General features: G+C 44.9%; 1 protein-coding gene across 1 annotated transcript in view; it reads left to right on the top strand.

Moving 5' to 3' along the window:
* Positions 1 to 11,735, top strand: part of JAGN1 (jagunal homolog 1) — a 29,389-nt gene extending 17,654 nt beyond the window's left edge. The window contains exon 3 of the mRNA XM_082265513.1: positions 11,004 to 11,735. Coding sequence (XP_082121639.1) covers positions 11,004 to 11,466 — 463 coding nt within the window. The 3' untranslated portion in view covers positions 11,467 to 11,735. The remainder of the gene's footprint in view (positions 1 to 11,003) is intronic.
* The last annotated feature ends 1,701 nt before the right edge of the window (positions 11,736 to 13,436 follow it).

The following is a 13,436-nucleotide window of genomic DNA, read 5'->3' as shown; positions in this document are numbered from 1 at the left end:
GCGGTTTGAAATCATTCTTGTGACCTCATGTATGACATCTTGGATTTTACCTTATGCGCAATTTGACTCCCTGTAATGGGGGTCGATTAGGTCTGGTGAGTGCTTAGTGCATCTACATGCTGATGGAGAGGAACCTTTCCTATACTCACTGAGGATGCTATTCACGTGTGGGATTATATGTGGACTTTTTTTAATGTATTTTTTTATAATTTAAATGAAGACGTATTTATTTATTTGTCTATAAACTATTATTTATTCAATAATGAGGGAGAGTCCCCGGATTTCGTTGCTCTCGTGCAACATTGCTGGATTGAGATGGGACTCGGGTAAGCATTAGGGGGGCTGCTGCACACAGAAGGTTTTTTTTTAATCTTAATGCATAGAATGCATCAAGATAAAAAACCTTCTGCCTTTACAAACACTTTAAAGTAGCGCAGAGTCAAAAAGCAAAAAAATGGCCTGGTTATAAAGGGGATAAAACCTGGAGGGCAAGTGGATAGTGTAGATCAAATCTAATGGGACTAGTAAAGACTACTTCAAGACAGGGGTAGTTAGGGCTCTTTCACACAGGCAGCTCGGTGGGGGAGGGGGGATAAAAACAGGCAGCTGAGCTTCGGTGTTGGCTGCATATCATTGGCCTGGACCAGATTCCAGATAATGACAGTGGTAGACATTGCCTGTGCAATAAGTGTTGGCACAGCTAGGACATGCAATAGGGCGGCACAGGAGCACGGTTGGTAGATAGTTGTCACGCTATAACAGGAAATGCTCGAACATGTACAGTATCTCACAAAAGTGAGTACACCCCGCACATTTTTGTAAATTTTTTATAATATATTTTCATGTGACAATGACACTTTGCTACAATGTAAAGTAGTGAGTGTACAGGTTGTATAACAGTGTAAATTTGCTGTCCCCTCAAAATAACTCAACACACAGACATTAATGTCTAAACCGCTGGCAACAAAAGAGTACACCCCTAAGTGAAAATGTCCAAATTGGGCCCAATTAGTAATTTTCCCTTCTCTGTGTCATGTGACTCGTTAGTGTTACAAGGTCTCAGGTGTGAATAGGGAGCAGGTGTGTTACATCAAGTTGGTGTTATCGCTCTCACTCATACTGGTCACTAGAAGTTCAACATGGCACCTCATGGCAAAGAACTCTCTGAGGATCTGAAAAAAAGAATTGTTACTCTACATAAAGATGGCCTAGGCTATAAGAAGATTGCCAAGACCCTGAAACTGAGCTGCAGCATGGTGGCCAAGACCATACAGCTGTTTAACAGGACAGGTTCCACTCAGAACAGGCCTCGCCATGGGAGGCCAAGATAAACTTATTTGCTTCAGATGGTGTCAAGTGTGTGTGGCAGCAACCAGGTGAGGAGTACAAAGACAAGTGTGTCTTGCCTACAGTCAAGCATGGTGGTGGGAATGTCAGGGTCTGGGGTTGCATGAGTGCTGCACTGGGGAGCTACAGTTCATTGAGGGAACCATGAATGCCAACATGTACTGTGACACACTGAAGCAGAGTATGATCCCTCCCTTCGGAGACTGAGCCGCAGGGCAGTATTCCAACATAACAACCCCAAACACACCTCCAAGATGGCCATTGCCCTGCTAACGAAGCTGAAGGACTGGTCAAGCATGTCTCCAGACCTAAATCCTATTGAGCATCTGTGGGGCATCCTCAAACAGGGTGGAGGAGCTCAAGGTCTCTAACATCCACCAGCTCCGTGATGTCCTCATGGAGGAGTGGAAAAGGACTCCAGTGGTAACCTGTGAAGCTCTGGTGAACTCCATGCCCAAGAGGGTTAAGGCAGTGCTGGAAAATAATGGTGGCCACACAAAATATTGACACTTTTTTTACATTTTCACTTAGGGGTGTACTCACTTTTGTTGCCAGCGATTTAGACATTAATGGCTGTGTGTTGAGGTATTTTGAGGGGACAGCAAATGTACACTGTTATACAAGCTGTACACTCACTACTTTACATTGTAGCAAAGTGTCATTTCTTCATTTAGATCTACTTTTAACCACTTGCCGACTGCCGCACGACTATTTATGTCGGCAGTCAGCCCCTCACAGGCAGAGTAACGTAGGGCTACGTCGCTAGCCTGTGAGGGTTTTGGGAGCGAGCGCGCTCCCGCGCGGTCATGAACCCCCCCCTCCCCGCGCGTGTGCCCGGCGGATCCGATCATCCGTGACAGCGGGAGAAAGGCAGGCGGCTGATGTAAACAAAGCCGCCTGTCAGTTCTCCCTGTGTAAGAATGATGATCAAACGGTTCTACTATGTAGGACCGTTGATCACTGTTCTTACACATCAAGCCACAGCCAATCACAGTTAGAAGCACGCCCCTAGGACACACTTAACCCCTCCCTCTCCAATACAGTTAACTCCTTCACTGCCACTGTCATTTTTACAGTAACAGTGCATATATATAGCACTGATTACTGTAGTAATGTCACTGGTAACCCCAAAAGTGTCAAAAATGTCAGTCAAGGGTCCGATCTGTCCGCCCCAATGGCGCAGCCCCGCAAAAAAAAACGCAGATCGCCGCTGTTGCGCACTAAAAAAAACAACAAAAATGACAAAAATCTTTCCCTTTGTTAGTAAACGCAATAACTTTTGCGCAAACCAATCAAAATACGCTTTTTGCGGTTTTTTTTTTTTTTGGGGAATTTCATATAAAAAATGTGAAAAATATTATTTTTGCGAAATTGACGCTCTTTTTTTGTTTATAGCGGATGATCAAAAAATCTCACAGGTGATCAAATACCACCAAAAGAAAGCTCTGTTTGTGGGGAAAAAAAGGACGCCAAATTCGTTTGGGTACAGCGTCGCACATCTGCGCAATTGTCCGTTAAAGTCACGCAGTGCCGAATCGCAAAATAGGCCCTGGTCAAGAAGGGGGTAAAATCTTCCGGGGGTTAAGTGGTTAATGACTTTCCTATTATAATTTCCTATTATAAAATCCTTTTGAGTATTTTTGTTTTTTCTTTTAGCAACTACACCAGTCTGGCTGTAAAAATATTTCCTGCCACTTGGTGGCACTGCTGTCTTCTTGTCAGTTGTCCGCATGCATCTTCTAATCACATCGAAAGCTTTGTTTTTCATGGATGGGTTTGCATAACTCTGTTTTTGTTTAACCACTGCCTGGGATAACACGGAGAAACTCCCTGTTTTATGCAAACACACCTTTTTGTATTCGCTTATAAAAATTTTTTGCGTTTTTTATTTTTGGGGGAAATGCGATAGCCATGACAGTTGTTGGCAAGAAAAGTCTTTCCACTTCTGGCCTGGAAGGTTTTCCCCCCTAATGACCAGGCCATTTTTTGAGATTTGGCACTGCGATTAATTTACTGGAGAATTGCGCGGTCGTGCGACGTTGTACCCAAATAAAATTGATATAATTTTTTCCCATAAATGGAGCTTTCTTTTGGTGGTATTTGATCACCTGTGCGACTTTTATTTTGTGCGCTATAAAAAAAAAAAAAGCAACAATTCTGAAAAAACCCAATATTTTTTACATTCTGCTATATAACATTCCCAATAAAAAAAATGTAAAGATCAATTTTTTTCATAATTTTAGGCCAATTTGTATTCTGCCACATATTTTTGGTAAAAAAAAAATCTTATTTTTTAATCAGCCTATTTTGATTGGTTTGCGCAAAAGTTATCGCGTCTACAAACTAGGGGAAAGATTTGTCAAATATTTCCTTTTTTTTTTTTTTTTTTTTTTTTTTTTTTACTAGTAATGGCGGAAATCAGCGGTTTTTAGCTGGACTGCAACATAGCAGCGGACAGATCGAACCCCTAACTGACATTTTTGGGGGGACCAGTGACATTACTACATTAATCAGTGCTAACAATATGCATTGTTACTGTAATAATGACACTGGCAGGGAAGAGGTTAATTCAAGGGGGGGATCAAAGGGTTAAGTGTATGCCTAGGTGGTGTTTTCTAACTGTGAGGGGGCGGGGCTTGTAGAATCAACACCGAGACCTGTGATCCTAAATAGCTCTGTGTACATTCCAGAGAGAACAACGGTCTGATGTGTTTACAACAGCCGACTGCCGTTCTCTCTCCACGGGGAGCGATGGCGGGTGCTCAGTGGCAGTCGCGGGTGCCCGCCCCGTGAATCAGCTATCCCGCTGGCTAATGGGGACAAGTGCGTGCCCCCAGGATCGCTCCTGCGGATCTCTGTACCTGTATATCTGCGGAGGGCGTGCGGTCGTCAAGTGGGTAATGAGGAAGCTTTATGGGGAAATTAGACCAGGCCTGTTATTCATACTCAGTCAAACCTTTAAAGGAAAATTTCCCTTCTAAACCCATTTTCCACGGTCCTGTCCCACAGTTTCCAGAATAGTTTTATCTACCAGTGCTTATTGGTAGATATTTTACTGTCCTTTTCTCGTATGTTGTCCAAGAGTCCATGCCTTGAAAAAAAAAAAAGAAAATTAGGCCTCATGCACATGGGTGGTTGAGCCCATGCAATATAAATGTTAGCATATTTCCCTGCCAAGATAATCCACATAGTGGGTGCAGTCTCCCATAGACATGAATGGCTGTGCACATCCATATTTGGTTATACACCGGGTGCTCATATAAATAAAATTTCAGCATAGATGTATGTGCAAAAAATAAAAGTTTTCAATATTTTGATTACACCTGTATGAAAGCGTAGCTACATACCGGAGTACAGCCGTGCACAGCCATTCGTGTCTATGGGTGACTCTACACAGCACTCGGGCCTCCCAGGCAGGGAAAATACACCAGAGTTTGGGTTGCACAGGCTCAGATGCGTGTGTAAAAGACCTTATTTGAAGGAGAAGTATGGCCAAAGCTCTTTTGGCCCTCCTTCAGCTATTGGTCACAGGCGTGCACTTTGTTCTGAACTCCTTTTGACCCATTATTGGCTGTAAGCGGGCTAAATTCCATGTCAGTCAGCCGGTCCAGGCTCTGGATAGATCCCGACTTTAAAGTGGAGTTCCGACTCCCCCCTCCACCACCTCCAACAATTAAAAGTCAGCAGCTACACATACTGTAGCTGCTGACTTTTAATATTAGGACACTTACCTGTCCTGGAGTCCAGCGATGTCGGCACCGCAGCCGATGTTTCCATCAGCTGCCGCCGCCATTACCGGTAAGGGAACCTGGCAGTGAAGCCTTGCGGCTTCACGGGCGGGTCCCTACTGCGCATGTGCGAAGCGCGCTGCGCGTTACTATTGGCTCGGCGGCGGGAGAAGGAGGAAGGAGGAGGGGCCAAACTTCCAAAGGACGGGGCCGTATCCCGGAAGTGGGGAAGGGTACCAAATGTGGCACCGGAGGGTGAAACAAAAGAGCGGAAGTTCCACTTTTGCGTGGAACTCCGCTTTAATGTTGGGATCCATCCAGATGCCTGGACCGGCAGCTGGTTCTGACTCTCAGCGTGCCACTGGGAGACTGAGTCAACCTCTCCTGCCCCCTCTACTGCCTGACACTCCAGTGAGCGCTGGAGGGGCAGAGCAGAGAGCCGATGACTGATAGTCACTCAGTGGCTCTCTGCTCACTGAAGACTAGGACCTGAGCGATCACTGGTGTTTGATCGCTCAGTTCTTGGTCTTAGAGGCAGGGAGGAACAGATGCAGCAGGTAAGTATAAATGTTTCTTATTTTCAATTCCCGAACTTCTCTTTAAAACTGATAGGTAGCTCCCATAATGCATTGCTTCTATAGCACTTGCAAACTAGAGTAGATAGAGTAGGGGAGGGTTGGAGCCTCTGCCAGGTTTTTAGTGCTCACTGGGAGCTCCTCACTTCTTGTCCCACTGATAGCATTGTCATCCAGACTAGAAGGTATAGAAAATCTCCAGGGGGGGGGGGGGGCACTGGAAAACAAAAAGTTGTGGAGGGTCTCTATAGCTGGTTCAGCAGTACATGTTTACTGCGATCTGTTCAACAGAAGCCAAACTAACGATCTGCATCTGTCTAATAATCCTGTTGGAAAACCGCATTTGATTGGCGCTTGCAGTCAATGGCTGATCTGTGAATTTTGACAGGGGAAGGGGGGGGGAAAGGGGGTTCTGGCTGTCAGAATACAGTTGCCCAGCAGCGGAGATCTCGACATCGCTGATGTTGATGCAGAAATCTGTTTTTTTTTCGTTCAACAAAAAAGAAAACTTTGTGTGTATAACTGGCTTATCTTTTCTCTTCTCTTGGAGATTTTGCTTCACATGTTGTCACAGTGTTCCCCAGTGGGCCTCAAAGAACAGAAAATCAGGTTTTACCCCTCTTCACTACACTTAAATTTAAAACAAAAGTTTTGGCTGGTGATACCTGTTTATCCACTTCTGAACCCGGAAGATTTTCCCCCCTTAATGACCAGGCCATATTTTGCGATTCAGCACTGCGTTACTTTTAACGGACAATTGCGCGGTCGTGCGACACTGTACCCAAATAAAATTGATGCCCTTTTTTTCCCACAAATAGAGCTTTCTTTTGGTGGTATTTGATCACCTCTGAGATCCCACCTCTGAGATATATATATACAGTGGGTACGGAAAGTATTCAGACCCCCTTAAATTTTTCACTCTTTGTTATATTGCAGCCATTTGCTAAAATCATTTAAGTTCATTCTTCTTCCTCATGAATGTACACATAGCACCCCATACTGACAGAAAAACACAGAATTGTTGACATTGTTGCAGATTTATTAAAAAAGAAAAACTGAAATATCACATGGTCCTAAGTATTCAGACCCTTTGCTCAGTATTTAGTAGAAGCCCCCTTTTGATCTAATACAGCCAGGAGTCTTTTTGGGAAAGATGCAACAAGTCTTTCACACCTGGATTTGGGGATCCTCTGCCATTCCTCCTTGCAGATCCTCTCCAGTTCTGTCAGGTTGGATGGTAAACGTTGGTGGACAGCCATTTTTAGGTCTCTCCAGAGATGCTCAATTGGGTTTAAGTCAGGGCTCTGGCTGGGCCATTCAAGAACAGTCACGGAGTTGTTGTGAAGCCACTCCTTCATTATTTTAGCTGTGTGCTTAGGGTCATTGTCTTGTTGGAAGGTAAACCTTCGGCCCAGTCTGAGGTCCAGAGCACTCTGGAGAAGGTTTTTGTCCAGGATATCCCTGTACTTGGCCGCATTCATCTTTCCCTCGATTGCAACCAGTCGTCCTGTCCCTGCAGCTGAAAAACACCCCCACAGCATGATGCTGCCACCACCATGCTTCACTGTTGGGACTGTATTGGACAGGTGATGAGCAGTGCCTGGTTTTCTCCACACATACCGCTTAGAATTAAGGCCAAGAAGTTCTATTTTGGTCTCATCAGACCAGAGAATCTTATTTCTCACCATCTTGGAGTCCTTCAGGTGTTTTTTAGCAAACTCCATGCGGGCTTTCATGTGTCTTACACTGAGGAGAGGCTTCCGTCGGGCCACTCTGCCATAAAGCCCCGACTGGTGGAGGGCTGCAGTGATGGTTGACTTTCCACAACTTTCTCCCATCTCCTGACTGCATCTCTGGAGCTCAGCCACAGTGATCTTTGGGTTCTTCTTTACCTCTCTCACCAAGGCTCTTCTCCCCCGATAGCTCAGTTTGGCCGGACGGCCAGCTCTAGGAAGGGTTCTGGTCGTCCCAAACGTCTTCCATTTGAGGATTATGGAGGCCACTGTGCTCTTAGGAACCTTAAGTGCAGCAGAAATCTTTTTGTAACCTTGGCCAGATCTGTGCCTTGCCACAATTCTGTCTCTGAGCTCTTCAGGCAGTTCCTTTGACCTCATGATTCTCATTTGCTCTGACATGCATTGTGATCTGGAAGGTCTTATATAGACAGATGTGTGGCTTTCCTAATAAAGTCCAATCAGTATAATCAAACACAGCTGGACTCAAATGAAGGTGTAGAACCATCTCAAGGATGATCAGAAGAAATGGAAAGCACCTGAGTTAAATATATGAGTGTCACAGCAAAGGGTCTGAATACTTAGGACCATGTGATATTTCAGTTTTTCTTTTTTAATAAATCTGCAACAATGTCAACAATTCTGTGTTTTTCTGTCAGTATGGGGTGCTATGTGTACATTCATGAGGAAGAAGAATGAACTTAAATGATTTTAGCAAATGGCTGCAATATAACAAAGAGTGAAAAATTTAAGGGGGTCTGAATACTTTCCGTACCCACTGTATATATATATATATATATATATATATATATATAATTATATATATTAATTTTTCTTCCTCCGGTGTTCACACAAAATAATCTTCTTGGAAAAGGTTCTTTTGAAATCCACTTGGCTTTTTCTAGTCATTGAGTTACCCTGTGCTTCCCTGGCAGTGTGCCCCCAACATTAGCAGGTATCTGCAGAGAGAAGAAGACGTGAACTGTCTTGTTAGCTGCCTCTTCAGTGAGGTCAGGTGACCTCACTATTTACTTCTAAGAAATAAGAAAACGCCCATTGAAGAAAAAAGTTCCTCCGGCTCTTTTTAATTCCGCTTTAAGCACGTCTGCAATGAACAAAATGTGAAACATGCAAAGTAAACTTGTAGAAGACTTAAATAGAACTAACAAAGAAAAATTCCTAGCTCACGTTCAAAACAATGGGTTTAGCTTGCACACATTTGCAAATACACTATATTGTCAAAAGTATTGGGACGCCTGCCTTTACAAGCACGTGAACTTTAATGGCATCCCAGTCTTAGTTAATATTGAGGTATTTTGAGACGTTCTATCGGGGTGCAGGCCAGTCACGTTCCTCCACCCCGAACTCGCTCATCCATATCTTTATGGACCTTGCTTTGTCCACTGGTCCAAATCATTTGATGGAGGGGGGATTATGGTGTGGGGTTGTTTTTCAGGGGTTGGGCTTGGCCCCTTTGTTCCAGTGAAGGGAACTCTTAAGGCGTCGGCATACCAAGACATTTTGGACAATTTCAGGCTCCCAACTTTGTGGGAACAGTTTGGGGATGGCCCCTTCCTGTTCCAACATGACTGCGCACCAGTGCACAAAGCAAGGTCCATAAAGACATGGATGAGCGAGTTTGGGGTGGAGGAACTTGATTGGCCTGCACATAATCGTGACCACAACCCCAGAGAACACCTTTTGGATGATTCAGAACGGAGACTGCGAGCCAGGCCTTCTCGTCCATCAGTGCATGACCTCACAAATGTGCTTCTGGAAGAATGGTCAAACATTCCCATAGACACACTCCTAAGGCTTCATGCACACAGGGCGTTAGCAGTGGCTCTGCAGCTCGTTTTTTCTAACGCCAGGAAAAAGCAGCGGTAAAAACGTGCTTTTAGTAGCTTTTTCCATTGGCGTTAATGCACGTTTAGTCACGTTGGCTTTTAGCAGCGTTTTTCTGCCTCTAATCAAAATCAATGGTTGCCTACGAACCATCTTTGATAGGGCTTTCAGCTCATTGATTTGAATAGAAGTCCCATCCAAGTCGGATCAGGATGATCCGACTTGCGGTGTGAATTGCGATCTGAGGATCTTGAGGGGGAACTCCATGCAAAAATGGGGAAAAAAATGGTGCGGGAATCACCCCCAGGTTCCAAACCAGGCCCTTCGAGTCTGGTATGGATTTTGAGGGGAGCCCCACGCAAAAAAATGGCGTGGGGTCCCCCCCCAAATCCATACCAGACCCTTATCCAAGCATGCAGTCCGGAAAGTTGAGGGGACAGAAATATTGCCTCTTCCTCTACTCCTTAGTTAACAAGCATGTAACTTTTGATGTCTTTATAAAAAAAATTAAATAAAAACACCAGGTTTTGCTACCATATTCACCTTCAGTGCAGAGCTGTCGTCCCCCCCCCCCCCCCCCCCAACAGTGATATTTTTTCTCCACTAGATGTCCCTGGTCTTCCTGGTTCAATATCAGGTCAGATCCAAGCACTTATGCTGCTTATGTATAGTGGTGTATTAATGAATATTTTTATTTGTGTCTTTTATCTCTGCCTGAAGTTCAGCTTTAGAGTCCATTCACACTGCCGTGACTTGTGAGGCGACTTGTGTGCCCTCAAGTCGCCCCAAGTCGCTTGACATAACAAAAGCAATGTTAATCAATCAGTACCGTCTTAATTGGCACTACTGAAGTTGCTCCGACTTCAGAAAAGGGTCCTGTACTACTTTGAGGCGACTTGTATCCGACTTGTCCCATAGACTTCAATGGGAGTCGCCTCCTTATCTTATTTGAAGTGACTTGTTATCCGACTTTTTCCATTAAAATGGTCCTGAACCAGAAAAAAAGATAATTTTTCTTAGAATTTTTAGTAGCGCAGGAATGGGGCTCCACTCCACCTGGGCGTTTTTGTTGCAGGCGTTTATCAGGCATTTTTTGGGCGTCTTTGTAGGCAGGTATGACTTTTTTTGGGATTTAGTGTCTGGGGGGGTCTAAAAAGTGTACCTGTGAAGTTTCAGCTCTGTAGCATGTCCAGAACAAGAAAAAAGGATAATTTTTCTTAGAATTTTTAGTAGCGCAGGGATGGGGCTCCGCTCCACCTGGGCATTTTTGTTGCAGGCGTTTATCGGGCATTTTTTGGGCGTCTTTGGAGGCAGGCATGACATCTAAACTTCTGTATAGGGGTATATACACACACACACATATATGTATATATACACATACACACATTTAGGTGTGAAAGGAGAAATTATCTTTTTTTCTGGTTCTGGACATGCTACAGAGCTGAAACTTCACAGGTACACTTTTTAGACCCCCCAGACACTTAAGAAATCTCATTTTTTTTTTTTTCAATAATTTTTTCAATAATTGGCTCTCTATCAAAAACGACAATTTTTAAGTTTTTTTTTGTGTGATTGAGCATGACCCAGAACCATCATATTCTGATTGGCTAAATACAAAGTCGTAAAAAGTCGTCTATCATACAAGTTGCGCTGAAGTCGCGCTAACAAGTCGCCCCGTATGAGGCGACTTTCTGGTCGCGGCAGTGTGAATGGGGTCTTAAAATGCTAATGTGCTTCTGTCATAGTCTCTGATGGATTGTCTCTTCTTTTTTTAGTGTGTCTCTGAAGAATGAAATTAAGAAGCTGATCTACGCCCACATTCTCATCTGGGTCCTGATAGCTGCACAGATCGGCGTGGCCCATATGAAGTTGGTGTCGCACAGTTTGGTGGCCATGCCATACCAGTGGGAGTACCCGTACATGCTCAGCATCATCCCATCTCTATTGGGCCTGTTCTCTTTTCCTCGTAACAACATCAGCTACTTGGTCATCTCCATGATCAGCGCCGGCCTCTTCTGCATCGCACCCCTCATCTATGGCAGCATGGAGATGTTCCCCATGGCCCAGCAGCTCTACCGACATGGCAAGGCCTACCGATTCATCTTTGGCTTCTCCGCCGTGTCCGTCTTATACTTGGTAATGGTGGTGGCTGTGCAGGTTCATGGCTGGCAAATCTATTACAGCAAGAAGTTGCTGGACTCTTGGTTCACCAGCACTCAGGAGAAGAAGAAGAAGTAGCCAATGAGGGTGCGGGATGGGACAGTAGGGAGAGACCTGACTCTGCTGAGGTGCATGATGTCCACTTGTACATGACTGATCCAAGCTAAGGGGGGACATGCTATAAGGAGGCCTATTAAAAATTGCATTCACTTCTGCCAAGGCTGCACAGAACGGACTCAGACGTCCATAAAGGGAATCATTTGTGTTCGTGCCACCATCTGTCTGTGAGCTTTCTGTGTTCTTTTAAAAGAATGTACATGATGAAATAAATTATCTTCTTGTATGAAGCTTCAGTGAATATACTTGTAAACAAAATGTTATATGTTGACTCAGTAATGTGCCATGTTTGTGTTACAGCCCTCAGATCATTAGGTTTCATGCAGGAGGTGAGGGCTGCCTGTTGCTGTAGGGGAGGTGCAGAGCTTCAAGAGGGTCAAATCAGTCCGGTAGTCTTTATGTACAGATTAGCTGATCAGACAGATGAATAAAACCACCACCGACACTCCACCAACCACACTGCCTCTTACCATCCGGCTGACATCATTAGAGCATCTTGTATATCCCACATCAGGCTCATCCGGTCTCCTTAATCCCAGGTCACACTCTCATGGATAGGTGGTATCTCCAAAAACTCCAAAGGAGGACAGCCAGAATCCCAAAGGAGAACACTCAGAAAAAGCCTAGAGATAAGAGAATGGCTCATAGAGTAGTATTTTTTTTTTAAAAAAAATTATTAATAAGCAGCTGATAAACTCACATAGTTGTTAAAGTGGCAGATCTGGGCGCCATTTGCTGTGGGGTGCTTGCTTTAAAGAATTTACAATTGTAGAGAATCTTCACATAAAGCTGTTCTGACCGCTCTGTAATCTGAGGGTCATAATCCTCTGGTAAGCCTTCACTTCACACAAGGGTGGTGTGCACTGGTGTGGCTTCAGGGGTCACTTTCTGGACTTAGGTTTAAGGCCCCTTTCACACAGGTGGACCGTTCAGATCCGCCTGTTTGTTTTTTTGGCGGATCTGAACGGTCCCCCCATGCATTCCTATGGGGCGTCGGATGTCAGCGGAGACATGTCCGCTGACATGCGACCGGATCAGTCAAATCTGGACGGATGGAAATCCTATTTTCTATCCGTCCAGCGGATCGGATCGGATGAGAACGGACCGATGTTTTCCGTTCCCATCCGATTTCCCCCATAGAGATGCATGGGAAACTGTGTCTCTGCACACAACGCAGAGACACAGCTGTCATCCTCCTGCTCAGCAGGGGATCGGCGGCTCGATCCCCCGCTGAGAAAAACGGAATGCGTCCGACGGACGGATAGTGTGAAAGGGGCCTAAGTCATTGAGAAGATTGGAAACTTTTTAAAATTGGGACTTTTTTTCACATTCATTTCTTGGTTTTATTTACAGTATGTATATATTCGTTTAAAGTGTTGTTCCAGCCTTTTCCATGTTTATTAAAAGTCAGTAGCTACAAAAAGTGTAGCTGCTGACTTTTATTAAACACACACTCCCCTGTCCTATGAACCAGCGATGCAGCCGGCGGAAGCCTCGCTCCTCTCCCTCTCCTCTCGGCGACGCCGGCATCACTAGTGTGGGCACCCGGCTATGACAGCTTGCAGCTTCACAGCCGGGTGCGCATTGTGTGAGTTGCGCTACGCGTCTTGATTGGCCGGCAATCTTCTGGGACCTCTGACATGTTCAAGATGATTTCAGGGAGGGAGGGGGAGAGGAGAACTTCTGCTCGGGGCGCCACGGCACTCAGAGTGGAAGTGGGTGCAGGTACCTGTCAAAACCCCCCAAAAAAAAAAAGACATGCCAAATGTGGCATGTCAGGGGGTTAGGACTACTCAAAGCTTTGGGTGGAGCTCCACTTTAAATCTCACTGGATAACGGTTGTTATTTAATATTATGATTTTTTTTAAAGATTTTTAACCACTTGCCGACCGTCCACAGTAGATTTACTGCGGCAGTCAGCCCCTCACAGG

The sequence above is a fragment of the Pelophylax lessonae genome (genome assembly GCF_965119305.1).
Source record: "Pelophylax lessonae genome assembly, chromosome: 8".
Classification (NCBI taxonomy): Eukaryota; Metazoa; Chordata; class Amphibia; order Anura; family Ranidae; genus Pelophylax; species Pelophylax lessonae.
This window is presented reverse-complemented; position numbering and strand designations above follow the sequence as displayed.